Here is a 26,799-nt window from a genome sequence, read left to right as displayed (position 1 = left end):
GTTTAATTAGAATGCAAATGTGATTGTGTTTCTCATGATGGCCACTACCAATTTTAGATTTTAATCCGCAGGATATAACAGCCATACCTATTAGGTCATTGTGTATTGAATCAAAAGAATACAGCTGTTAGAAAACACAGATTTGAGTCTATTTTGAAAGGAGTGAAATTATTCCAACTCAACTCAACTCAACTTTTATTTATAAAGCACTTTCAAAACCATTAGAATGGACCAAAGTGCTGTCCATAGGTAGGCTGATCAATTCTCTAAAATACATACAAACATTAATTACATTAAAACAAGACACAAGAGAATCAAACAACAAATCACTCACAGTTCTCAGACCTAATCAAACGCCAAGAGCTTGATTAAATAAATAAGTCTTCAATTCCATTTTAAAAATATCCATGCCTGATGAGGTTTTTAGGGATAGTGGCAACACATTCCAAAGTGCAGGAGCCGCAACAGAAAAAGCGCGGTCTCCACTACGCCTCAAGCGAGACCGTGGGACGTTTAGGAGCATATTCCGAGAGGAGCGAAGGTGACGTTGAGACTGATACAGAATTAACATATCTTTTATGTACTCAGGAGCTTGATCGTGTAGTGCTTTAAAAACAAACATCAACACCTTATATTGTATTCTGTATCTAACAGGTAGCCAGTGAAGGGATATCAATAAAGGGGTTATGTGATCCCATTTTCTGGTATTTGTTAAAAATCTCGCTGCAGCATTCTGGACACATTGAAGACGAGTAATCAGTGATTCACTTATGCCCAGATAAAGAGCATTACAATAGTCCAGCCGGGTTGAAACTAAGGCATGCACAACAATCTCCAAGTCCTTGTACGAAAGAATTGGTTTCAGTTTAGACAAATTTCTTAACTGAAAGAAAGATGATTTCACAACGCTGTTAACTTGACGATCAAAGCGTAAGTCAGAATCGAAAAATACTCCAAGGTTCTTTACATAACTATGCATATTGTTGGACAGTAGTCTATTATTTCCAGCCGGAGCATAACCAAGCTCCTTGTTCCCAAACATAATAAACTCAGTCTTATCCTCAGTCTTATTTCCTTATGAAATTAATTCCTTGTGAAGCCAAAACTCAGGAACTCACACAAGACATTTGCCATGCACTAAAACAATAAAACTTATCTGGAGAAGAAATCTTCAAAGAGAGCAAACAACATCTCTCTCCTCACTCATCAAGTCAAGTCAAGTTTATCTATCTCCAGCCAGGTGTGACCTACAACTGATTTGAAGATTTCTTTGTGGTCAAATATCAGTACAAAACTGAAGCCACAAAAAACCAATAGGCAATTCTGTAGCCAGAATGAGCCCATAGCATGAAGTTTGTCCACACACTTCATTCTATGTATTTTTCTAAAAGGTATGCATCGTACTCTTAGATTCATCTTTGAGAATTTGATGTCTTGTATTGATTTGATATCTTTGAATTGGCTATGTAATTGGCATAATACATATTTACCTGACAAATAATAAATTGTTATATTTGATCTATTCTGATCTCCTCTGAAATCATTTTTCAAGTAGATTAGTGGGTAGTGGTATTTCCGAAAGCACCAATGGATGAACCATGGGGAACACCATTAGTGGCTTCTGATTTCTGACTGTCACTCGCTTAACATGGTGTAGCTCTCGTGGTTATAGGAAAAAATATACTTTTTCTCATGAGCATGCAGGGTGTAGCTCAATTAAATATATTATAACCACTCTGCATCCTCTGAGTAAGTCTGAACTGATGATTTTGTGTACGTGGGTTCAGTGCAATTCCTGTGCGATACCTGGTCCCTAATGAACAAATAATTAAAAGTATGGGATTTCCAGAATACTCAAATATCTCAATTAATAAACAATCGATATCTGTGATCAGCTTTTGATAGAAATATTGGCCAAATTTAATGATCACATGAAATTGGAGTCAGATTGAACACGGAGCTAGACTAAAATTGAAACTAAATCCTGATAATTTCAGAAGCGCAAGTAAAAGACCGAATATGCATTAAACCTTTGACCAGGCCGCTGGATTCCGCATTTTGGGCTGGTGGGTGGGTTCTTACAGTTTCACTTTGCATTACATGAAAACCATGTATATATAATTATATAACAATATATATAATTTAATATCTAATTAGTTTTAATGAATTAATTGAATTGCTCTGTAATTTCTGTGTGTATATAGAGAGAGATAGAGTATAACTATTTAATTAAATCTTATATTTTTATCTTTTTTATTTTCTTTATTTTCTTATTCGGTTCTTTTTTCTATTTTTCAATATATTTTTTTTTTTTTTATTATTTGAATGATTTTCTGCTGCTGTGTATTTCATGTTGCGCTGCATGAAAGCTGCATTTTAGCACATGGCCAAATGATAATAACTATAATTTACTCTTTCTCATGTTTGGCTTTCAACATGCAGATTAAACAGTCTGGCATTTAGATCTGAAATCAGTGTGAAAAAAGATCAAATTAGATCCGTATGAAATTCTAATTATAATCCTTTCAGATGAACTCAGCAGATGCAATTAACCAACAAAGAAGTTATTGAACGTCATATCCTCGTTAGCTTTCTCTCTTTCGCTGGAGTCAAGGAAAAAGCAGGCAGGTGGCAGCTTTCCAGATCTATTTGTGTTGCATTAGCTTCATCAAAAGCTCTACAATCAACATTATAAAAGTCGCTTCTACTTTCATCAGACCTTTCTGCTGATCCCGTTCCGCTCTAAACTAGCTTTTGTCCCTCGGCTCTTGAAGGTGGAGATGCGGTAAATAATAGATGAGATTCTGGCCAGTTCATTAGACGTACGTTGGCTCTTCTTCGGAGTTTGCTTTGCTGAACTTGTTTAAGAATGATTTTCAGCTTTCTTGAATCATATTAGTCAGTTATACATTTCCTTCATTTTTCATTGAGTGGATGTGATGTACAGATCAAATATTTACATGAATTACACACATGATACAATTCAAAAGTTTGGGAATTTTTATTGTCTTTAAAAGAAGTCTCTTTTGCTCACCAAGGCTGCATTTATTTGATCATAATTACAATAAAATCAGAAAAAATGTGGAATATTTAAAAGAGCTGGTTTTTTTATGTGAATATGTTTTCAAATGTAATTTATTTCTGTAATCAAAGCAGAATTTTCAGCATTATTACGCCAGTCTTCAGTGTCACATGATCTTCAGAAATCATTCTAATATACTGATTTGCTGCTCAAGAAACATTTCTGATTATTATCAATGTTGAAAACAGTTGTGCTGCACAATATTTTTGTAGAAACTCTGATACATTTTATTTTTGATGAAAAGAACATTCAAAAGAACAGCATTTATTTGAAATAAAAATATTTTGTAACATTATAAATGTCTTTACCATCACTTTCGATCAATAATGTGAATAAAATTTATATAATAATTAATATCATATAATTACTTTATATTACTATTATTAATGTTACTGCCCCCAAATTTTAAAACCTAAATAGTGAAGATTCTGGAAGAAAATGAGAATTTTCCAACTTCATGGTTTGATGTAGGTCACTGTAGGTGACTAATAAAGCATTCCCGTCATTAGTTTGTCTGTTTCTTACAGACTGAATGTCGCTGATGGTTTCTGGTGTTGCTGCAGGTGTTATAATATGATGAAACGGTGATTTAAATGAGTGTCAAAGCGCCGCTCGTCTGCCCTCATCAACAACCCTCCGATTAACCCTAATCACTTTGTTCGTTTGGAGGAACCGTTTTGTCCTCTCCGGTCAGAAAAAGTGCAGTGAACGTCCAACTTTTGCTTTATTCATTGTGACAGCCGAGCAGAGATGCAGCTTATTCAGAATGAGACTATTACTCTTTAATGAGGGCTGTATAAGAGGTCGTTAGGATGGGTAATTCAGTTTTAATGAAAACAGGGGAAAAAACATAAGAATTTACTTGCGTGAAATTGACAACAGTAACGATAGCAGAACGACACTTGTGGTGTTTGACCAATTGGACATAATCTCAGGTTTTGTATGTTTAGTTGTTAGTTGTTGGCCATCAAACATTTGTGATAAAACATTATTTTTTATATATATTGAGTATATGTTTGTATGTTTATATATATTTATTTATTTATGGAAAAATTACCTAATATATTTTATGTGTATTTAATGAAGTTAAGAAACGAAAATCTGTCTTTTGTAAATATTAATATATAGTATGTAGTAATTTTATGTTATTTAATATCTAATTTAATATGTAACTTATTTGTAATTTTGTATATTATTTTTTACTTTTTTAAAGATAGATAGATAGATAGATAGATAGATAGATAGATAGATAGATAGATAGATACTTTGTATCTTTTGTATTTATTTATTTATTGTTAAACTAAAGATTATCTCCTGTAGGAAAGTATTGTTTTTGAATTAAACTTATTCCTCTTACATTTTCTTCCTGGAAATACACCTGCTCCACATTTTTACCAAACTGAAATGCAATGTGAGTGTTGTCTCCAGTATAATTTAAACACAGAGTCCTTTTCCTTGTATTTCTGCAAGATGTGCCGGCTTTGTTTCTTTTGTGTTTTTTTCCAGCGCAGGCTGATTCCTGATGCTCGGATCCGGCAGCTCAGGGCTTTAGAAAGCTTTTAGAGAAACACTCTGCAATCGATCAAACATACTGCTGTCCCTGCTCCATGATATTAGGGCCGGAGCTGCTTTCTGGACGCTGGTTTGAATTCTACACACACTCTGCAGGCTTTGTGTCATTACAGAGCTTCTTCCAGCTGTCCGCCCCTGCGTTTGACTCTCAGTAATGAGCACAGGTCAAGCGTCGGCTCTTCTTATCTCAGTGGCCATGTCAATGTCTTCTGACGCACATATTTAGCTTGGCTTCTTGCTGCCGCTGCCCCAAATACTAAAATAGGCTAGTTATTCTTCTCTGAGGCTAACCGGCTCTGATAGAAACATTAAACCCCAGGTTTGGTTTGTTTTAGTGAACACAGTATGACAATATCACCCATGATTCAACAGGACTGAACAACAACTCTAACCAAACCTCCATTTGCTGTTTTGTTTGAACCCATAGAAAAGAGAGTTCACAATTGAGATTTCAGTAATATCTCAGTTGTTTTTCTTAGACAGGTGTCTCCTGCTTCTCAGATGCTTCTCCTGTAAGAAAAAGGCCTGGAGCGTCTTGAGTTTCAGTGGAGATCTATACAATGCTACACTTAAAGCTGCACTTAAAGCTGCAGTCCGTAACTTTTGGCGCTCTAGCAGTTAATATTCAGAAATGCGTGTGTCTTGCGGAAGAACATTGTAGCTGGAGCTACTTCTCTCTGTTTATGTCTACGACGACTCATGCAGGTACTGGTCTACTCTTCAGCGGCACCAGCCTAAAATAGTCAGAATATAAACACGTATTATAGATGTACCGTTGTGATTCAGGAGAAGCCAAAAACATGGTTTGGAAAATTGATTCGTGGTGTACTCACTTATTATAGATTTTTTTTTCTTTAAATTTTGAACATAAAGTCACTTAAAAGTTGAACACAAAAAATGTTCAACAAATTATCCAATAATCAAATGTTCTGGTATCTAGTAATATATAATACATATGATAAATAATATAATTATAAAATATATAATAATAAATAATATGTTAAATAAAAATATAATAAATAACACATAACAAAATAAATAATAATTTAACAATAAGCTACATTAACTCTTTCACCGCCAGCATTTTTGAAAAAAGTTGCCAGCCACCGCCAGCAATTTTGATGATTTTCACTAAAATATGATGGTCTACAGTATATTTTGCTGAATGAATATTTAAATATGCAATACACATATGCAATAAAGATCAGAGCCTTTACTTTTAAACAAAAAAATCTGTTTTATTCTAGCTTAAAGCATTCTTTTTTTATCAACACTTTTTATCATACACATATAGATAGGTTTCATAAAAATGTATCATTTTGAGCAAAAAGGTGAGAAAATCAAATTTTTATTTTATCAAAAACTATAACTGGATAATATTCAGTACGATTATCAAAGCATAAATCCAGTAAATCCCTTCCATCAACACCTCCAAAGCTTGCACAGCCATATATTAGTTCCTGGATCATCATTTTACTCCATAACATTATGCAGTTTTCATTTATATGCTGCCTATTGCCGATGATCGCATTATTTGTAACATGCATCTGTTTACATAAGAGATCGCTAGTTTCTCCTTCCTATTCATGTGTGTTTTTGTTCGGGAGGTTTTGTACTCGTTCAGAAGATGTGTAATAGCGCCCCCGAGTGTATAACAGTGAAAACACAGAAAGCCGTAAAAACGTCTTTGGCGGGGAAGCGTTGTCTTCTAAATGATGAGATAACTCGTCAATGGCAGGGAAAGAGTTAAATACAAAATATGTGTGTGCAATATAATGTGTGTGTATATATACAGTATTTTAGGGGTGTCCCCGATTAAGGATTTTCATATTTTCGAATCTTGCCGATAGTCGACTGATAGTCGAATCATGTGTTTGGAGGCAAAATACATTAACAAGAGTCAAGTCAGACATTCAACAGTCATAATTACTGACGCTTAACACACGGGGAAAATGTGTAACGGATGCCTCGCAGATACAAAAATAATGTTTTATGTTTTAATTAAAAGATTGTTAACATTAAACATCAGCGAAACCCTAAAAATTCACAACAGTTTTTACAATACTGCTCTCATTATAACGTTGTATATGAAAATAGTTATTATTAAAGCATTTTTGTTTTGAGCTGCGTGTGCTGAAGATGACCAGTAGAGTGACGCATTTGATAGCAGGTTTTTAATCAATGGGAGTTAACTCATCATTTATCTCATATAGAATACGCTTCGTTATTTATACAACATAATGTTAATATTAGGACTTATCTGCACAAAATGCCCTGAATGCATGAACGTTTCTGAGCAGCTTTGAGTGAACTCCTTTTCTGAACGAGTTCTTCACGCAACAACGTGCAGAAACACGGCAACTAAACTCTAAAAATTCACAGCGTTTTATTATAATAGTGTTCTCATTATAATGTTATGTATATGACACTCCCAATCAGCAATGCATATTCTGCATTGTTGTTTGTCATTATGGAAAGTGAATGTGATGTCAGAATAATGTCAGAATGGCATAATCATAACACCCTGCGATTTTTTTACAAGAAGTTTTGTGTTATATTGTTTTTAAATTGTGTACATATATGTACAGTATATGTATGTACGTGTATGTATTATTATTACGATGTCATTCTTAAAATAAAAACATTTAATTGATTTTATATATATATATATATATATATATATATATATATATATATATATATAATCTTAGCAATATTATAAATAAAATAGATTAACAATTATGTAAAATTATTAAGTATTACTATTTCACTCTAAATAATTATTTAGTTTTTATTTTTAAGAGTATCACCGGTTATTGTGTCTATATCTATTTCTTCTGAGGAATCTTAGCAGAAATATCTGAGACAGTGTTGATACTTAAGTTGAACAGCTCCATTAGCCTTTCTGAGCAGCCTGTGAGCATTAAAATCATCCTCTGGCTATAAACGTTGGCGTTTCTGATGTGAATGTAGGTCCCGTCGTGCTCTAAAATATCCCCATCTTGGGTCTGGCTGTCCTGATTATGAGCGAGACGCAGCGGGCGGCTGGATTTGGGTTCGCTGGGCTCCACCTGTCTGATGGCTCTATCCATCTGGTTCTGACGCTTTGGCTGCATTCAGCGCTTTTACTCCCTGTGCTCCCTATGCACCGTGGCTCCCGTCCCGAGCAGGTGTCGCTCTTGCCTGGCTCTCTCAGCGCGGCCCACCTCGGCGCCCCACCGTTCGGCCGTTTTATCATGATTTACGAGGGACAGGTAGCGTTTATGATGCCATCTGATCTGATTTAGACTGCGCCGCTGAGGTATACGGATCCACATCTGCAGCGTGAGATGCATCACTACGGGTCTCCAGCCAATGCAGCTCCTTAAGAGGGATTTGACGGGATTTTCGGGCTAATTTGTGTCAGTATTTATGGTCGGCTGTAGGTAAAATGGACTCTGCTGTGATGGACTCAGAATATTAATGCGTTCACAGTAGCTGCCTGTTTCTTTGTGCAAACCTTAAGGGATAGTTTGCCAAGATATTAAAATTCTGTCATCATTTACTTGTTGTTTTAAATCTGTGTGAGTTCTCTGGAGCACAAAAGAATCGCCATATGATTTCTAAAATGTGGAAAACAGGGATGGAATCACAGATTTCCAGATTTTGTCAGTACACATCATTTGGCTAAATGGACTAGTGTCTGCAAATATTAAACTGCAAAAAGATTTGTAATATGAATCCTGCATGGGACTCTGTGTGAATGAATGGCGCAGACGTGTGGTTCCCTTTACTGAAGTGTGCTTCAGCTTTTCAGTGTCTCACTAGATAAGGACATAAATACATGAACAACATCTTCAAAACTGCTCTTATTGAGCAGTCGATGGTTTCATTTGAGAAAATCTATTGGCATATCATATATACACACAAACAAAACTCTACGCCAACCTGTCAAAATAAAAGTTTGGTTTAACTTGAAGAAATTGTGAAAGAAATACTATTATTACTATATTACTCTTATACAGTATAATGTATGACTCCATATAATAATAACACTAATAATAATAATTCAAAATAATAACACAATTATTATTAAACCATTTATTCTATTTTTTTTTTATGAATTATCATAAAATTTTTCATCCATGTTTAAATTTTAACATTAGACCTTTCTTTTGGTCAGAACTTCATTGGATGAAAAGGTAAGTTAAATTAATAATTTATGGCTTTATTTGATGACCAGAAAAATGTAAATATACAAAAAATATATAAATAAATAAAGCATTTCAATTTTGGCATTGATGGGCATTTTTGTCAATTTCTCATTTGGCTCATTGATTGTTTTCAAAAATACTCGGGGCGGGGCTTATGCAGGGGGCGGGGCATGGTCGTAATGGAGATAATGAAAATATCTGAAGACTGTTATGAAAATGAATGTTAAAAATAAAAATATGATATGAAAACATGAACACATGATAAGAACACTGTTAGATTATGATTATGATGCAGCAATGTTATTAAAAAAGGAGCATCTAAAAGGAACAGCTGCCTGAAGTGAAGCTGAAGAGTGTCTTTATGTCAATAAACTGAAGCCCGTTCTATGAAACATCCTGTGATATAAATCAGATAACTTAGAAACATAACATAACCGTAACATTACAACTTGTATCTTCACAAAAGAACGCAAATTCCAGTGAGCTTTAAGTTACACGCTATAGCGAGAGAGAGCTCCCACCTTGATGTGCTTTCATGACAGTGTGCTAAAACACGGACAAGTAAAGACGACAGAATTTTCAGTAGTTTTTTATAACATTCTCATTGTAATGCTATGTTAATGGCAGATTTGTAGTATATATTTTCATCTACATTATTAAGTGATTCCTGAAATTGCATGCACATTTTGGAAGCCATACGAAGTACGAAAACAATTTTTATTGAAGTATGCCTACTGTTCAACAAATATGACACAAAAAAGCACTGCTGTATTATTACAACATCAGTATTTAAAAAAAGAAACATCTAAAAGCAATATGACAGTCATATTTCAAATAGCACAGATAGTCAATATCATGCATTGCATTTGAGCATGAAATGAAACACTGGTAATATGCAGCGCATTCAGCATGTTAATAAATGTTAATATCCCAACGCATCCAATATTAGATTAATCAGATGTGTATGTCGCTAACCCAGACATCACTATGTGACTCCGAAGCCATGCTTAATGTAAATAAATAAATAAATAAAAAGTTTTTTTTTTTTTTTATGAATTCAATTAATTAAAAATTTTGAAAATGGAAAAAACTACTGTGTGGTTTCTAAAGCCAGTAAATACAGTATTTATTTATAATGTCACCTCATAGTACCAAGTTTTTGAAAATGCTTGTTATTGCAGTCCCAGAGCAAATCTTTGGCTGATTGTTTACAGTTTGACAGAAGTTACTTCCATAATTTATGTGACGCATCAAGGTGGATACAGTGAAAATCTGTGAGGACAGATGCTGTTAAACTCCAAAAAAAATCACCAAAAGCTCCATAAAAACACCAAAGTAGTAATCTGAAGAGCCTGTTATGGTGCTTTCATAGTGCTTTTTGTCCATTTCTGAGATTGTATGCAAATGGAAATGTTGCTAAACATATTCATTTGTCTTCCATGGAATAAAGAAATTTCTTTAGGAAACAAAGCTTGCATTTCTGAGTACGTTGTAAAACCGCAGTGCATTGGGTTAGAGGTGATGTTGAAAGGTAAAGAGAATTTCACTAATTAAATGTCAGAATGAAGTCTGATGAAGTGGCTGTTAGACTACAAACAGGTTTTTAAAAGGATTTTACCGTGGAACAGCTTTACCCTCATTAAGATGTGCTGATAAGTGAGTGTAATTTCACACCAGCTTGAAGGAAAAACGTGGAAAAGTAGCCTCTTCCAAAACTCTTCTATAATCTCTCTCTCTCTCTCTCTCTCTCTCTCTCTCTCTATCTCTATATATATATATATATATATATATAGATAGATAGATAGATAGATAGATAGATAGATAATCAAATTTTTATGTATATATTTATATGTACTTTTACGTGTGTGTGTGTGTATATATACACACTTAATTTATTACCTTCATCCAAAATGTGATTATGTATACTTATATATCAAAAAACAAATTACTATTTAATAAAAATATTATATATATTTGTATATATAAACTGTTACATTATATATATATATGTGTGTGTGTGTGTGTGTGTGTGTATATATTCATATCAAATATATATATATATATATATATATATATATATATATATATATATATATATTATATATATATATATATATATATATATATATATATAATTATTATTAAATACATATTTTTTTTAAATATGTATACTATATTCAAAATATTCGCCCAATATTTTTTGTGTGATGCTAACATCAAACTTTACTGAAATCAGTTTGTGCACTTCACAATAACAGCCTATGTAGTGCGTTGCATTTCAGCCACTTACAAGGGTTCGATTTCAGTTTGTATGCTCCCTATCAAGGCAGCTGTTGTTTTCTCCTAACAAATGCCTCAGCAGTGGATCAGTTATGAATAACGTGTGATGCAATCCATGCAGTGCAGCCCATAATGCAGAGTATGAAGCCTTTGTTTGTGTGCTGTGTCCCGCAGGTGCCGGAGGCTGGTCCCCGCTGAACTCTAATAAGTACCAGTGGCTGGAAATCAAGCTGGAGCAGCGGACGGAGATCACAGCCATCGCCACCCAGGGCCGATACGGCAGCTCGGATTGGCTCACACGCTACCTCCTCATGTTCAGTGACACAGGCCATAATTGGAGGCCGTACCGACAGGAGGATAGCATCGGGGTAAGGCTTTAATTCCTCACCTGAAAACATGCTCTGACGAGATAAAAAGCTACAGAACGATTGAGTTTAGTAAGTGCTGCTTGTCTGTGCAGAAGTCGTCGTCACACTGAGCGACTCGTACGTTGTTTACTGGCTCTAAACGGCCCTCTATACATCTCTGTGATCTTCTGGTCTGTAGACATGACTCTCCAAATTGGCCAAATTAGTGTTTAGCTGGTTTTGGTGATTGTTCAGATGTGTCTAAAATATTTTCCTGTTTCATAATATAAATACTTAATAATTGAATCAATATAGTACTTTTATATTATATTATATTATATTATATTATATTATATTATATTATATTATATTATATTATATTATATTTATCATTTAAAAAATATAAATATTAAATCAGATATAAGACTATATGATATTTTGTAACTTAATTTTTTATATAATTATTTTTTACAAATTGTATATTTAGTAATAAATTGTATATTTATTAATTACATGTATTCATTATTTTATTTATTTATATTTAATATACATTTACTAAATAATTAATAAACAATTCTCCTTCAGTGTGCAGTATTTAATATTTTCATTTTATTTTTAATATAATATAATATTTAATATTTATAATTTATTTACATGTATTTTTTATAAATTGAATATAAATTTAAAATGATGAATATAATTTTCCTCATTCAATGTGCAATCGTAAATATTTTATCATTTTATCTTTAATATAATTAATTTGTAATAATTTTATATTTAGTATTTATAGTTTATTTACATGTATTTATTAGTTATTTGATTTATTTAGATATTTATTATGAATGTAAAATAGTAAATATAATTTTCCTCCTTTAGTTGGTTTTAAATAAAAAATTTTTTTATTTTATATTTAATATTTATAGTTTGTTTACAATTATTTTTTTATTTTTTTATTCAACAAACATTTTGAAAATATGAATTTAATTCTCTTTCTTCAGTGTGTAATGTTAAATCAGATTTAGAAGCACAGTTCTGAGCTTCCTCAGGCTCTCCAGTGAGTTCAACACTAGCTAAATGTGTTATTGAAATGAGCTTGCTAAGTGTGTGAGAGGGTTTATTTAGTTTTGACACTCAGAGAATAGATGCTTATTGAATTTCACATCTTTTGTTGTATTCACGTTTGAATGTCGAAATGCTCTGCAATCTGTTCTGTAAGGTTTGCACTTAAGATTTATTGATTCATCCAACTACTTTTGCTTCAAGATGTGGATTTAGGCTACATTTGATGACCAAACTCAGTAACAAAATTCAGTTTTGTACAGAAATGAACAAAAATCTCATTTGACCTCAACAACAAAACATAAGTTTTTTTTTTTTTTTTTTTTTTTTTTTTTGTGTGTGTGTATGTAGCTTCTGTTCACCAAGGCTCCATTTATTTGATCAAAAATACATTAAAATCTGTAAGATTGTGAAATATTAATCTGATTCAAAATAGCTGTTTTCAATGTGAATATATGTTAAAATGTCATTTATTTCTGTGATACGCAGCTGTATTTTCAGCATCATTACTCCAGTCTTCAGTGTCACATGATCTTCAGAAATCATTCTAATATTCTGATTTGCTGCTCAAGAAACATTTCTGATTATTATCAATGTTGAAAACAGGTGTGCTGCACAATAGTTTTGTGGAAACCGTGATACATTTTATTTTTCAGGATTCACAGATGAACAGAGAAGTTCAAATAACAGCATTTATTTGAAATATTAACATTATAAATGTATTTACTGTCACTTTTGATCAATTTAATGCATCCTCACTGGATAATTAAGTATTAATTTCCTTATAAAAAGTTTGTTAACATGATTTTATAGTTGCCCGTAATTATTAGTGCTGTTTTTTCCTGCGGTCCGTGACTGGTCAGAACAGACCTGAGACCTGTTTTTGTGTCTGTATCCATCATCAGTCTGCGGTGAGAAACGCTAGTCACGATTCTGTCTGTCACGAAAAGCGTTTAGAGTTGAAGACGCAATAGCGCCTGTGTTTTTTCTCTCGTGAGAGCGAGAGCTTGTCGCTCCTGACGCTGGAGGATTTGCACCTTGTCTCTTGATATATTTCACAGGCCACTTTAGAGCAAATGAGATGCGCCTCCTCAGCAGGAAACAGAGCAATTTGTTGGGCTTAACGCTGCACTCCAGCAGACGGCTGATCCCTTCAAACACACTGAGAGCGCTACTCAGCTCCCAATTACTCCGAGCCCACAAACTCCAAATTGCAGACATCTCTGGCAGATATAAGGACAAAAATGAATGCTCCTCCCTGCAAAATAATCCACAGTGACTCTACTTGTTTCCTCCGTTTGCCTCTTAAAATGGCCAGCAGGACCTTAGCTGGAAAATCTCTGATTATTGAAGCAGCTTGCTGGTGTTCCCTGGTTTCCCAAATTGGCCAGGCTAGTGTTTCACTGGTTTTGGTGGTTATTCAGCTTGTGTCTTAGCCTAAACTGCTCACAGGTAGATTAAATATTTTTCATAATTAATAATGTAAACATTTTGTCATTTTACTTTTGGTGTAATTGTTTTATATAATTTTTTATTTAGTATTTATAGTTTAGTTAGATTTATTTATTACGTTATCTATTTATGTAACTATACATTATATTTATATATTAATATACAAAAATATAAATATAATTCTCCAATGTGCTCTCTTAATGTAATTATTTTTAATAATTTCACATTGAATATAGTTTCTTTACATTTATTTCATAATTATCCTATGTATTTATATATTTAACATACATACAAAAATATTTTATATATATATATATATATATATATATACAGGTGAATCAAAAGTTATTTTTATTTTGTAACTTGTGAAACTTTCATGTATTCTAGGTTCATTACATGTAAAGTAAAACATTTAAAAAGGTTTTTTTGTTTTAATTTTCATGATTGTAGCTTACAACTCAAACAAACAGCTGCATATCACCTGGTATTCATTTTCACTTAAATCAGCGGTTTTCAATTCCATTCCTCACGCCCCCCTGCTCTGCACATTTTGTATGTTTCTCTTATGGCTTCAGATGTTTCTTCTATTCGAATGTAAGTGCCCTGCGAAGTAGACATCACAGGATATTCCGCCATGATTCCAGTTCGAAGCAAACGTATATGTTCCATTCAAAGTGCATTGAAGTGTGTAAGATTTGAATTTAAATTGTATTTATTTACAGTGGTATATGATGTTGTGCAGCGCAAATCCGTGAATGAATGTTCCGAAGTGAGGTAAACTTCAACAGATTTCCCCTGCTCAGGGAGTAGGGAGCATGTCAATGGGAACACAGTTCGTACACGAGCTCACTTCTAACGAGCTGATTATCTGAATCAGGTGTGTTAACAAGAGAGACATGCAAAATATGCAGAGCTGGGGGGCGTGAGGACTGGAATCGAGAACCGCTGACTTAAATGTAGGTCTAATACTTGGCGGTTCGTGACATATCCTCAGATAAACTCTAACGCAGGTGCACTGCAATTGCATCTTACCTGTGATGAATTTACAACTGAGAGCAGACATTTCACTGATTAGATGCATCAGCGTCACGTTTGCACATAGAAGTTCTATGCCGTCTGACAAACTATTTTGTACAGATTTTATTTGTATTTTTTTGGCAAGAATTTAATTATTTTGCCCAGAGAAAAACATTGGATTATGCAACAGACATGCAACGTGTTGTCTCCATGCAGTTAATTAATAAACCATTGGTATCTGCCTTTTTTCATGTTATTTCTGATATGCCGATAGCTTTAAAAAAATCTAAAATCAGCCGATAAATATACTGATACATCGGTGCATCCCTAATATATATATATATATATATATATATATATATATATATATATATATATATATACACACACACATATAGCACAGATTTTAACACTTTGATTTCAACACTAACTAAAGGTTGCTTTAGGATGTATTAGTTATTATAAATTTTACATATGATCCTAAACACACATGGCAATTCTTCGGCCGGTCCTAGTCCAGCCTAACCAGCCAGTTTTAGTTGTGTGATGAGTGTTTTGTTCAGCGGGTTAGTGCTGTATTGATTTCCTTTAATACAGTGATGTGATGGAGAGAAGCGCTGCTCGCTGACCCGTGACCATGTCCAATCGCTCCGGTCTCCACAGGGTCTCGGCTCGTATTATGTTGAACGTGAGTTATAGACTGGTCTCTTCACCTGCCACCCGAGTTCAGGTTCAACAGTCTGCATCTTTATGATCCAGTGGGAAACAGAAAAGATGCAGGAGTGCATTAGTGCATCAGGTCAAACCACACACATGTAACTCTGGTGTTCTTCTCATTCGGCTTTCTCCGGGAACTCGAACGCTGACAGTGTGGTGATGTACAAACTCCAGCAGCCCGTCATCGCTCAGTACATCCGGATACTGCCGCTTCACTGGAACCCCAACGGCAGGATCGGCCTGAGACTCGAGGCCTACGGCTGCCAGTACAGTACGTGTTCAACACTGACATACCACTGGACAATTCAATATTATAGTTATTCATATAAAACCTTTCATAAAAAAAAAATAAATAAATAAATAAAAAAAAAAAATTATGGCCAACAACCAGACAAATGAACGATATTAAAGAAAAATTATGGCCAAAAAACAAACAAATAAACAAAAATAAATATATATATATATATATATACATATATATATATTTATATATATATATAAAAAATTGTTTCATTATGAAATGAGTTTATTATAGTTTGTTATTTATTCATTCATTCATTTAAATAGAAATTAAAATGTTATGTTTTTTTTATTTCTGGATTTGTTTAATTTAAAATCTTTAGTTATGAAATTAATTTATTCTGGTTTATTATTTATTATTCATTTATTCAAAAGTGAATTTTAAAAATAGTAGTTTTATTTTAACAAAATGGTATTTTAAAGATTTGAATATTTATTTAAATTTAAAATCTTTTAAAGTTGTGAGTTTATTTAAATATTATTCAAAATCTTATGTTAATATGTAAACTAATTTAATATTATTTATTCAATCATTTGTCCATTTATATATGAATGAATTTGATTCATTTCAAATATGATTTAAATATTTTGTGTATATTTAAACAAATTTATTTTTATGTAAATTAAAATAAATTTAAATCCTATAAATTATGAAATGTTAACTTTTTATTAATTTGTGTATATTTAAACAAATAAATGTATTTGTTAAAATATGATTTAATCTTTAATATAATTAGTTATTTATTTATTTAATGTAAATTAAAAATCTTTGTTATGAATTTTATTTAAATATTATTTTAAATATTTTGTTATGAAAGAAATAACAGTATTCTTCTACTACTAATAATAATGACGCTCCAGATCAGCCTGTGCTAGGGCTGCACAAGTAATCGAAATTCTAATAGCAATTACAATTATGGATGCCACAATTATGTAATCGTTCAAAGCGGGAATTAATCGTTCACTTATGTTATTCTGCATGCTTAAGATGCTTTTTTTTCTACATATTATATTAAGGGTTTTTCCCTTTGTTTTAATTTTAGCTTTAATATAACATTATAATACCATTCATATTTTTAAAGAAGAAAACAATCCGATGTATAGTTGACATTTGAGACTTAATACTATGGAAAAGCACTAAAGGTTTTTCAGTTAGAGTGTTTTTGGCTTGTTTATTTTCATATAAAAATACGGCATGCAGTTACATCAAACGATGGTATAAACATCATTCAATGTAAATTGTGATAATCGTAATTAACAATCGCAATTACAATTTCAAGGGAATAATCGACAATTATGATTTTTGTCATAATCGTGCAGCCCTAGCTTATGCTCTATACTATGACAATTTCACATCTCCAAACGCCACGGTATATGTTATCATCTGAGAGCAGACGAGTGTGTTTCATTCAGACTGCAGCCCAGCACTCCGGCTGATGTATGACTGGTCTCTCAGAGGTCCTGTGAATGAGATGTGTTGTTGCTGGAGTCACACAGGACAGAACTGCAGGGCAAAACCTTCAGTCAACATACCACAGTGTTTATTTGCCTCAAGTGCATTAACAGCATTTGGATTGTTCCCATGTTCATACTGTAAATACATCAGGCCATTAGGGATGGAGTGTTTTCCCTTCATTCATACAAATGAATAATTTATTTGCTGGGATCTGCAGGTTGTGTCCAGTGTCAGGCGTTTGCATCATCTCTGTTGACCTCAGCTTTTAAACCTTCTCTGCTTCTTTTAGTGAAGCTGCTGTACCTGAATACACCAGGAGCGCCAATAGAGCTGCACAAACACAGTGTGCAACACCAATTATAATGCACAGAGTTTAATAGTTAGAGTCAGGGCTTTGTTGACAAGTCAGTCCACACTAACAAACAGATCAATGTTTTGAAAGCATCTCAGAGCCACAGTGTTTGACTCTTCAGGCAGTTAACCTTACACTAAATCAACATCATACAGAGCATCTTTATTTATTCATTTTGTTTATTTGTTTAACTTTCTGTATTGTGCATTGTATATTTATTTGTCATTATTTATAGTTCATTATTTATTTATTATAGTCCCTTATTTATAGTTCATTATCTAAATCTGTATTTGTTTGTTTGTTTATTTTTATTTTAATTGTAGTTTAATTATATATATATATATATATATATATATATATATATATATATATATATATATATATATATATATATATATGTTAGTTTATTATTTTCTTATTATATTATTGTTGTTCATTATTTATTTATTTTAGTTCATTATCATTTACATGTAATGCATTTATTTAATATAGTTCATTATTTAATTTCCAGTGTTTGATATTTGTTTGTTTATTTGTTTTTTGATATTTCCAGTATATTTGATATTTGTTATTTATTGAATTATGTAACTGTTTATTTTAGGTTATTAATTTATTGATGTATTACTGTTATTTATTTATTTATTTATTTATTTTAGCTCAATACTATTATCTATTATTGTTTATTATTAATTTATTTATTTATTTATTTATTTTGAGTTAATTTCATTATTTATTATTTATTTTTATTTCTCTTTTTAGATTCATTATTATTTATTTAAATTTTAGTTCATAAATTTTTTGTTTATTTATAGTGTATATGTTTACTGTAGATGTTATTTATTTATTGCAATTAATGTAGGATATTTTATTATTTAAATGTTTTTGTTAATTATTTAGATGTTAGATCATTATTATTATTTACTTATTTTAGTGTATTTATGTATTTCTTAATTGTATTCAATTATTTATTTATTTTTCTTCACTATTATTTACTTATTTACTTTTGTCTATTATTAGTTTTATTTCATTATTATTTAATTAATTGTATTTATGTTTATTTAATTACTATAATGCATTATCTATGTATTTATTTTAGTTAATTATTATGCAATTCATTATTTATTTATTTGTTTGATTGTTTGTTTGTTTGCTTGCTTGTTTGTATGTTTGTTGCAGTTCATTACAGTTTATTTACTGAATGCAGTTGAAGCCTTTTTAACGAGAATGGAAATCAGTCATTTGTACTGCCTAGTTCTGAGCGGTTCAGCATGATCTCTCTAGTTCTTGTATTTGTTTCTGCTGTGTTTTCAGAGTCTGATGTGGTCAGTTTTGACGGCAGCGCTCACTTGCTCTTCAGGCCGGATCCCAGCGACAGTCTGGCAGACAGAGATGTGTTGTCCATGAACTTCAAAACCCTGCTGAACTCTGGGATGCTGGTTCACATGGAGGAGCACAGCGGACACTCATTCACTCTGGAGTTATTCAGAGGGAAACTCCTTCTGCAGCTCAGAAAAGGTACTAAAACACATCTCTCAGCTGCTGGAATGAGTAATTATGTTCTTTTATGTTGATAAATGTCGAATTTGAGCCAATTTTCTCTAAAGTCATTCAGTTTTAGCTAGACAGCATGCAAGCAGAGTGTTTTGGGCTACAAACTACATGTTAAAAGACTATTATATGATACAGCAATTCCATCAGTTAGTAATTCCACAGTACACTGCTTTAGACCACGGTAATGAATTACTGATATATTTATATGGCATCTTTTTTAATTAATTAATCTCACAAAAGCTGTCAGGAACATGTCAGGATTATATTTCACCCCAATAGCAAAAAATAAAACCACAATTAAGCAAATTTTTTACCCCCAAATTCTCATTGTCATAATGTTAAATATATTTTTTATCATAGATATATAAAAGAGATAAAGATAGAGATACTAGATTATAAATGTTAGTCAAAGAGATATTATATATAAAGATATTAAAAAGTATTATGGATGTGTAAAATATATATATATATATATATATATATATATATATATATATATATATATATATATATAAATTGTAGCTATATAAAAAGTTATAAAATTGACTAAAAAAAGACTGTAAAATCTTGCATTGGTGTTCGTTGTTGCTTCCTCCAAAGGCAGTGCTTGCAGGTTCACCACCCGATCACAAAAAGGCATGGTGGGAACCTTGGGCACATATCCAGGCCGGGGTCTCAGGACAATGTGAGAGTAGGCTGGCTGAACACAAGGCACTCTTTGCTCACCAAAAATGATTGGAGGTCCCCGACCCTCTTGATGGAAGTGAGTACGGTCAGTAACGCTGTCTTAGCAGGCAGGAACTGAAGCTCAGCTGAGTCCAGCAGGTCAAAGGGATCTCTCTGAAGGCCAGCCAGGAAAGTAGAGAGATCCCAGGAGGGCATCAGGGGACCCCAAGAAACATATAACCATATCACACCACTCAGGAACCTGACAATGAGATTGTGCTTTCCCAGGGACCGGCCGTCCACTGCATCATGATGTGCTGCGATAGCTACCTACTACCTACCTACTTTCAAGGTAGAGGGTGACACCCTACACTCCAACCTTTCTTGCAGAAAAGAAAGCACTACTCCAATCGTGCATCTTCTGGGTCTTCTCGGTGAGAAGAACACCAGTTCACGAACAGACTCCACTTCAGAGCATAGGCTTGCCTCATCAAGGGAGCTCTAACCTGAGTGATCGTGTTTACCACCGCCAGTGGCAGATCACTTAAGTCTGCCGTCCCGTCCAGGAGGCACACATAGAGGTCCCAGAGATCTGGGCACAGGTGCCATATGGTGCTGAGCCCCTGAGAAAGGAGGTCTTTCCTTGAGGGGCTTTCGTGAGGACCATGAGTTCCGAAAACCAGGTCCTGGTGGGCCAGTACGGCACAACCAGCAAGACCTGTTCTTTGTTCTCCCTGACCTTGCGCAGTGTCTGTGTGAGAAGGCTTACTTCTGTAGAGCTTGAGGCCAGCTGTGTGTCAGCATGTCCATGCCGAGGGGGGCCTCGGTCAGGGAGTAATACAGCTGGCAGTGGGAGGATTTGCAGGAAGCAAATCCAAATCGACTCCAGATTTCAACATTCCCTGGGGAACATGAGCTGTCATGAGAGCGCGTTGCCTGGACGATTGAGCTCCCCCAGAATGTGGACGGCGTGCAGCGACTTGAGCCGCGTCTGACTCCTAGAGGAGGAGATGATGGGCGAGCTGTGACATGCGATGTGAACATAGACCTCTCTGCCGGTTGATGTACAACATGGCCGCAGTATTGTCCATGTGGACCAACATGTGCTTGTCCCGTAGCAGTGGCCGGAACTGCCGTTAGGCAAGATGCACTGCCAACAGCTCTAGGCAGTTGATGTGCCAAAGCCGTCAAGGCCCTGTCCAGAGCCCTGAGGCTTCCTGTCTATTGCATGTAGCGCCCCAGCCCGTACTGGAGGCATCCGTCGTGACAACAACATGCTGGGACACTTGTTCTAAAGGCACCACGGCCCGTAGAAAGGCAAGGTATGTCCAGGGGCTGAATGAGCGGCGACACCGATTCTAACTCCACACCGAGAAAAGAGATTCTCTGCAAGGGGGAGAGTTTGCTCTTTTCCCAGTTGACCCGAAGCCCCAACTGGCTGAGGTGCTGGAGCACCAGGTCCCTGTGATCGCACAACTACTCTCATGACCAGGCCATGATGAGCCAGTCGTCAAGGTAGTTGAGGATCCTGATGCCCACTTCCCATAACAGGGCAATGGCGCCCTCCTTGCCCTTCGTAAAGACAAGGGGGACAGGGACAGCCAAAATGAGAGGACCCTGTATTGCCATGTCCAACCTTCATACTCAAACCATAGAAACAGCCTGTGTCAAGGAAGAATCGAGACATGAAAGTAAGCGTCCTTCAGGTCGACTGCTGCAAACCAATCTTGGGGCTGGATGCATCTGATGATGCAATTATGTCTCAACATCTTGTACAGAAGCTTCTGAAGGGCCTGATTCAAGACTTGCAGATCCAGGATTGGCCGAAGGCTACCGCCTTTCCTGGGCACAATGAAGTAAGGGCTGTAAAACCCTGACTTCATCTCGGCTGCAGGGACAGACTCGACTGCATCCTTCTCCAGTAGGACAGCAATCTCCTCGTGCAAGACAGGGGCATCTCAGACTGCCACCGAAGTCTCGAGAATGCCGCTGAACCTGGAAGGTTGCCTGGCAAACTCAATCGTGTAGCCAAGTCGAACTATCCAAAAGACCCAGAGGGACTGATTGGGCAGTGCTAGCCACGCCTCCAAGCTCCGTATGAGTACCACCAAAGGTACAATCGACACACTAGCTGTGGTGCAGCAGTGGGAAGTCATGCTGGATGGCACATCACAGCAGGACTCCCCAGGGACTGTCCAGAGATGCGTGGAGAGGCAACACATACCAGAGCTGCGATCGTTTGAGTGAGGGTGCAGCGCATCAATCACTATCAGCCCACATGCCTAATAACCCGGAGGAAAGAGAAACTGCTCTTTTTTCGAGAATGTGGGTACCGCTGGACATTGGACGAGCGGCAGAACAGAAACAAAACATAACAAAGGATTCTCCACCCAGCCCTCCTCCGGGGGAAGGAGTGGTGCAGTTCTCGCCATCTCCTGAAAAAGAGCATTTTCCCACATCTCCGGGTTGCCTGTGTCAGGGCCGCTTTGTCGTCTTTTTTGAGGACTTAGGGGCCGACTGGGACAAGGAGGGTGCCGCGGTCCTCCAAAGGCTCGACACACTGGCTTCGACAGTGTCTAAGCACTGGGTGGAGGTGCTCTCGAGGATACGGGGGGCGCCCTCAGCAACGAGCAGGCTGAGTCACGGCCCGTGGTGGAGCAGTGGCAGCTGGCGGACGCAAGATGTGCTGGATGGACTCAGTCTGTTTTTGCATTGCCGAGAACTGCTGTGCTTAGACCTTGACAGTGTCGCCGAATAGGCCAACCTGCAAGATGGAAGTGTCAAGAAAGCGCACTGTTGACATCTCTCATCTCAGTGAGGTTAAGCCAAAGATGATGACAATTCCTCCAAGTGGTGTCGTTTTGCAGGCACAGGTGAACCACAACCACTCTCTCCACCTGGAAAACTGCCCCGCCATCGAGGGTAGTGAGGATGGATGAGGAAGACGAGTGGCTTCTGGCCGAAAAAGGGTCCGTCCATTACTTCATCAGCTCCTCATGCACCTCCGGTAAAAAGGCACCGGTGCATGGCTCAGTTGTGAGCTGCGCACTACACAGATAAACCAATCATCCAGCCGACTGCCCTGGAAAGCATGGCTGTCACTTCCAGGTCCATTTCAGCAGTGGCGACAACACCCAAGGGGGGCATCCCCGTCGAATCTTCATCCTCGAAGGACGATAGCCCATCACCTGATGCTGCGATCGACATCCGATCCTCCAGCGGCACATCAAATGAAATGCTGGGTCACCCGTCACAAGACGGGCCAGAGAAATCACTCAGGAGCCAACTGCAACCAAGAGAACACGGATGGAACGGCATCTTTAAAAAGACACGAGCTGTCCGTGATGAGAAACTGCTCTTTTAGTTGAAGCACCCAGGGGAATCGCTGAATCAACAGGGACACCCCTGTTTGTGCTGACATGCCAACCAGGAACAGGTTCTTTCTTCCAGTCGGAATGAAAAAGGTTTGTAGAGAAGAAATCATTCACCCACTCGGCACCGAAGCAAAAATCTGATGAGTGGATGCACCTGTTGCCTATTTATACCCGTATGAACCGGCAGTGGCTCAGGTATGCAAAATTCATTGGCGTTTTCTCTGAAAGTCAGAGCGGATTGGGGCTCTCAAGTAAACCCCGTATGTCATCATGACATAATTCGTAGTGACCGACAGATAGGGAACGAGACGCTGCGTCTCAGCGCCATACTTCCGGCATCCCTGTGAGCGCTTGCATCATTACCCAGAAGCTGCCGCAGTATCCACCGCATGTGCTTTTAACCTTCCTGGTAGCTACGTCAGCCCGCCCATAGGCCCATTCATTGGACTGATTACACGTGTGATTCAAAGCGTGGTCATGCTGAAGGTGTTCCCATAGCATTCTGATGAAGCAAATTTCCTGTATTGTATTTCCTGAAGTCTCTCAGAGCTTAGCTAGGTCTGTCTAGAGGAGTTTGTAGGCCTTGTGTCTGTAAATCTGTTCTTTTCCATCGTAAAGTAACTGCAGTCTAACTGCCGCTCTCTCTGCTTTCACCATAATTTCAAGCAAATCAAAGATGTCTGCCATTACTTATTAGAGGGGTTTGCAAAGTGCTAAAGTGGTCTCTCGGCCTCGCTCTGATAATAGCTCGACTCTGTTTGTCAGTAATGCATGTGGCGCTCGCTGTTGTCTTTGCCTAGCCAATGATGGCCGCTCGTTCCTCTTGTTTAGATGAGATTTACTGTGCCGTAAGGACATTGCACTTCAAAGCTGTCGCTGCATTCACTTGGGATCATTGTAGAAGATATTACATTCAGCCAGTGTTGAATATATATCACTTCAGATGGCTTTTTAAATGTTTTTGGCCGGAAGTACCTGCATATGTTAAGTTTTAGAGGCTAGAAACTAAATAATGAAGAATAGATGAATATACATATAAAATATTTATATATTTTATCATTTTTATTTTCTATTTTTGAATATGTTTTGTTATAGGCTTTTTTAACCAGTTTAGCAGATAGTTTTTTATTTATATATGTTTTTTATATATGTTTTTATATCTGTAATTTTATTTGAGTGTGTAATCAAAATTGACACTATTTACTTGAATTCATGATCCTGCTGTTCAGATCTACATGAGAAAAATTACGTCTGCGGCATCCCGCAAAACAAACAAACTGTTATTATTTATGATTGCAGAATTCTAAAGCATCGGTCAATGCAGTCAGAACAATGTGTATTTAAATCCAAACTCAGACTAGAGAAGTTTGGGGCAGAACATGACCCACTGGAGCACAAAACAAACAGACAGCTTGATGTATGCAAACGACCAGCAGAATAAAATAGTTTGGGATATGGGGCATAAATCTTCATGTCACAGCTTGTTTGCAGATGTATTTTTCGGCACAGACAGAAGTCTGTGTTTGCCAGAGACTAACATCTGTCTCTGCATCACAACAACAACAACATTGGCATATAAGCTGCTGGGCTCGTCTGATGATCGGACCTGTGGCACAGTTTATCTTCTGAACTGCTGCTTCTCAGTGCAGTCATGCTGGATTTATGCAGGCTTTCGATGGGGATGACGTGAATATTTAAAGGACAATCGTGACAGAACGAATGCACTACTGTACATTCCTCAAACAAACCTGAATGTCCTTCAAATAAATTATACTGCAAACTTCAGCTTACCCAGACTTGATATCAAATTCAACTTGCAGACAAAAAGCATGAGATCTGACGAAAACAGCACATCCTCTGCTGCTGCAGTCTTCACATTTCCAAATGCCAAAGTCAAACGTAAATGGCAAATCGAACACGTACGTTTAATTGTCAAACTCGTACAGACACTCAGCATGAGATTTACAACCACAGACTGAGATGAGATGAGAAAATACAGGAAAGAACCATCCTTTTCACACAGACAGTAATGAGTTTCAGTGAAGTTTCCTGCTGCTTCTCCTGAGAAAAGAAAATATGAAACCAAAGAAAATATGAACTACTGTCAAAATATTGACCTTGAAGGTGCCGCAGTATAACAGTCTACAAAAACACATGTATAATTAAAATAAATAATATTTTTTTAAAGGGATCCTATTGTGCTCTTTTACAAAGTCTGGATTTGGTTTTGGGGGTGTTCTAGAACATGCTCTCATGTTTGGTGGTTCACATAATTTACTTTATTACAATATCTTTCTCCACAGCCTGGCACAAACAGCTCGATTAGTTCCGGGTTTGATGAAGTGCGTTGGAACTATGCATGCGCATTGGCTGATCTAGCCTAAAAAAAAAAGCATTTTAAATGCTATTTGAGCATAAGAAACAACATTCATGGGGCAGTTTCAGATTTTGTTGCTGATTTGAAATATGTAATTAAATCGCAAGTTCAGCGAGCGGTTTTTGAGATTTCAGGATTCCCCCATTCATTTAGATAGGACTTGTTTGAGCTGCCCAGATGCATTGCCAATATGGCGGCGAGTGAACAGACTTTCCTTGAAAGGGACTTTGCTTTGACTCTAACCACGACCTTGCCCCTCCCCACCCCCCAACCATTAGAATTTCCATAGGCGGGATTTATTTTAATAATATTCTAATGGGCCGCTTTGTGACATCACAAAACCCGTAAAACAATGCTGTAGTCCAAACAAGCCATTCGTTGTAGTTCTTGAAAAGGGATTTTTTTTAAAAACGAAATATCTCCCTTTTGGAGTGGACTTTGTAAATCTTTTTTATGCCCAAACACACACACTACACACTGACTAAAATTCAAAAAGTGAAAAAGCATTATAGGACGCCTATAAAATAAAGGTAAAATAAAATGTAAATATTAAGGAAAGACTTTAGTAAAAGGGGAAAAAATTGTAAAACTGAAATAAAAAATAAAGCAAAATATAAATATTTTAAAAACGAATAAAAATTGAACAAACTATTAACTTCTTGCTTGTATAAAAATTAAAGCTGCATAATTTAATCGCATGCAAAATAAAATTTTATGTTTACATACTATATGTGTGTGTACTGTGTATATTTATTATGTATATATAAATACATATTAAGTATATATTAAGGAAAAATATGTTAATCTATATATGAAATTTATATTTATATATAATATAAATTATAAATAAGTATAAGTATGTATACATACAAATATTTATATCTATATATACATATGTGTGTGTGTTTGTTATATATATATATATCTATATATATATCTATATATTATTATATATATATAGACAGTACATATACACAGTACACACACATACAATATGTAAACAA

The 26,799-nt window shown here is 35.5% G+C and overlaps 1 protein-coding gene across 2 annotated transcripts in view; it reads left to right on the top strand.

Annotated features, from left to right (window-relative positions):
• Nucleotides 1–26,799, top strand: part of LOC109094914 (contactin-associated protein-like 4) — a 135,688-nt gene that overhangs the window by 40,262 nt on the left and 68,627 nt on the right. For both annotated transcript variants that reach the window (XM_042733301.1, XM_042733299.1), the window contains exons 3-5: nt 11,302–11,494; nt 15,842–15,990; nt 19,139–19,342. In XM_042733301.1, coding sequence (XP_042589235.1) covers nt 11,302–11,494; nt 15,842–15,990; nt 19,139–19,342 — 546 coding nt within the window. The remainder of the gene's footprint in view (nt 1–11,301; nt 11,495–15,841; nt 15,991–19,138; nt 19,343–26,799) is intronic.

Source organism: Cyprinus carpio, chromosome B10 (genome assembly GCF_018340385.1).
Source record: "Cyprinus carpio isolate SPL01 chromosome B10, ASM1834038v1, whole genome shotgun sequence".
In the NCBI taxonomy this organism is placed as follows: Eukaryota; Metazoa; Chordata; class Actinopteri; order Cypriniformes; family Cyprinidae; genus Cyprinus; species Cyprinus carpio.
The sequence above is the reverse complement of the archived record's forward strand: the minus strand, read 5'-3'. Positions and strand labels throughout refer to the sequence as shown.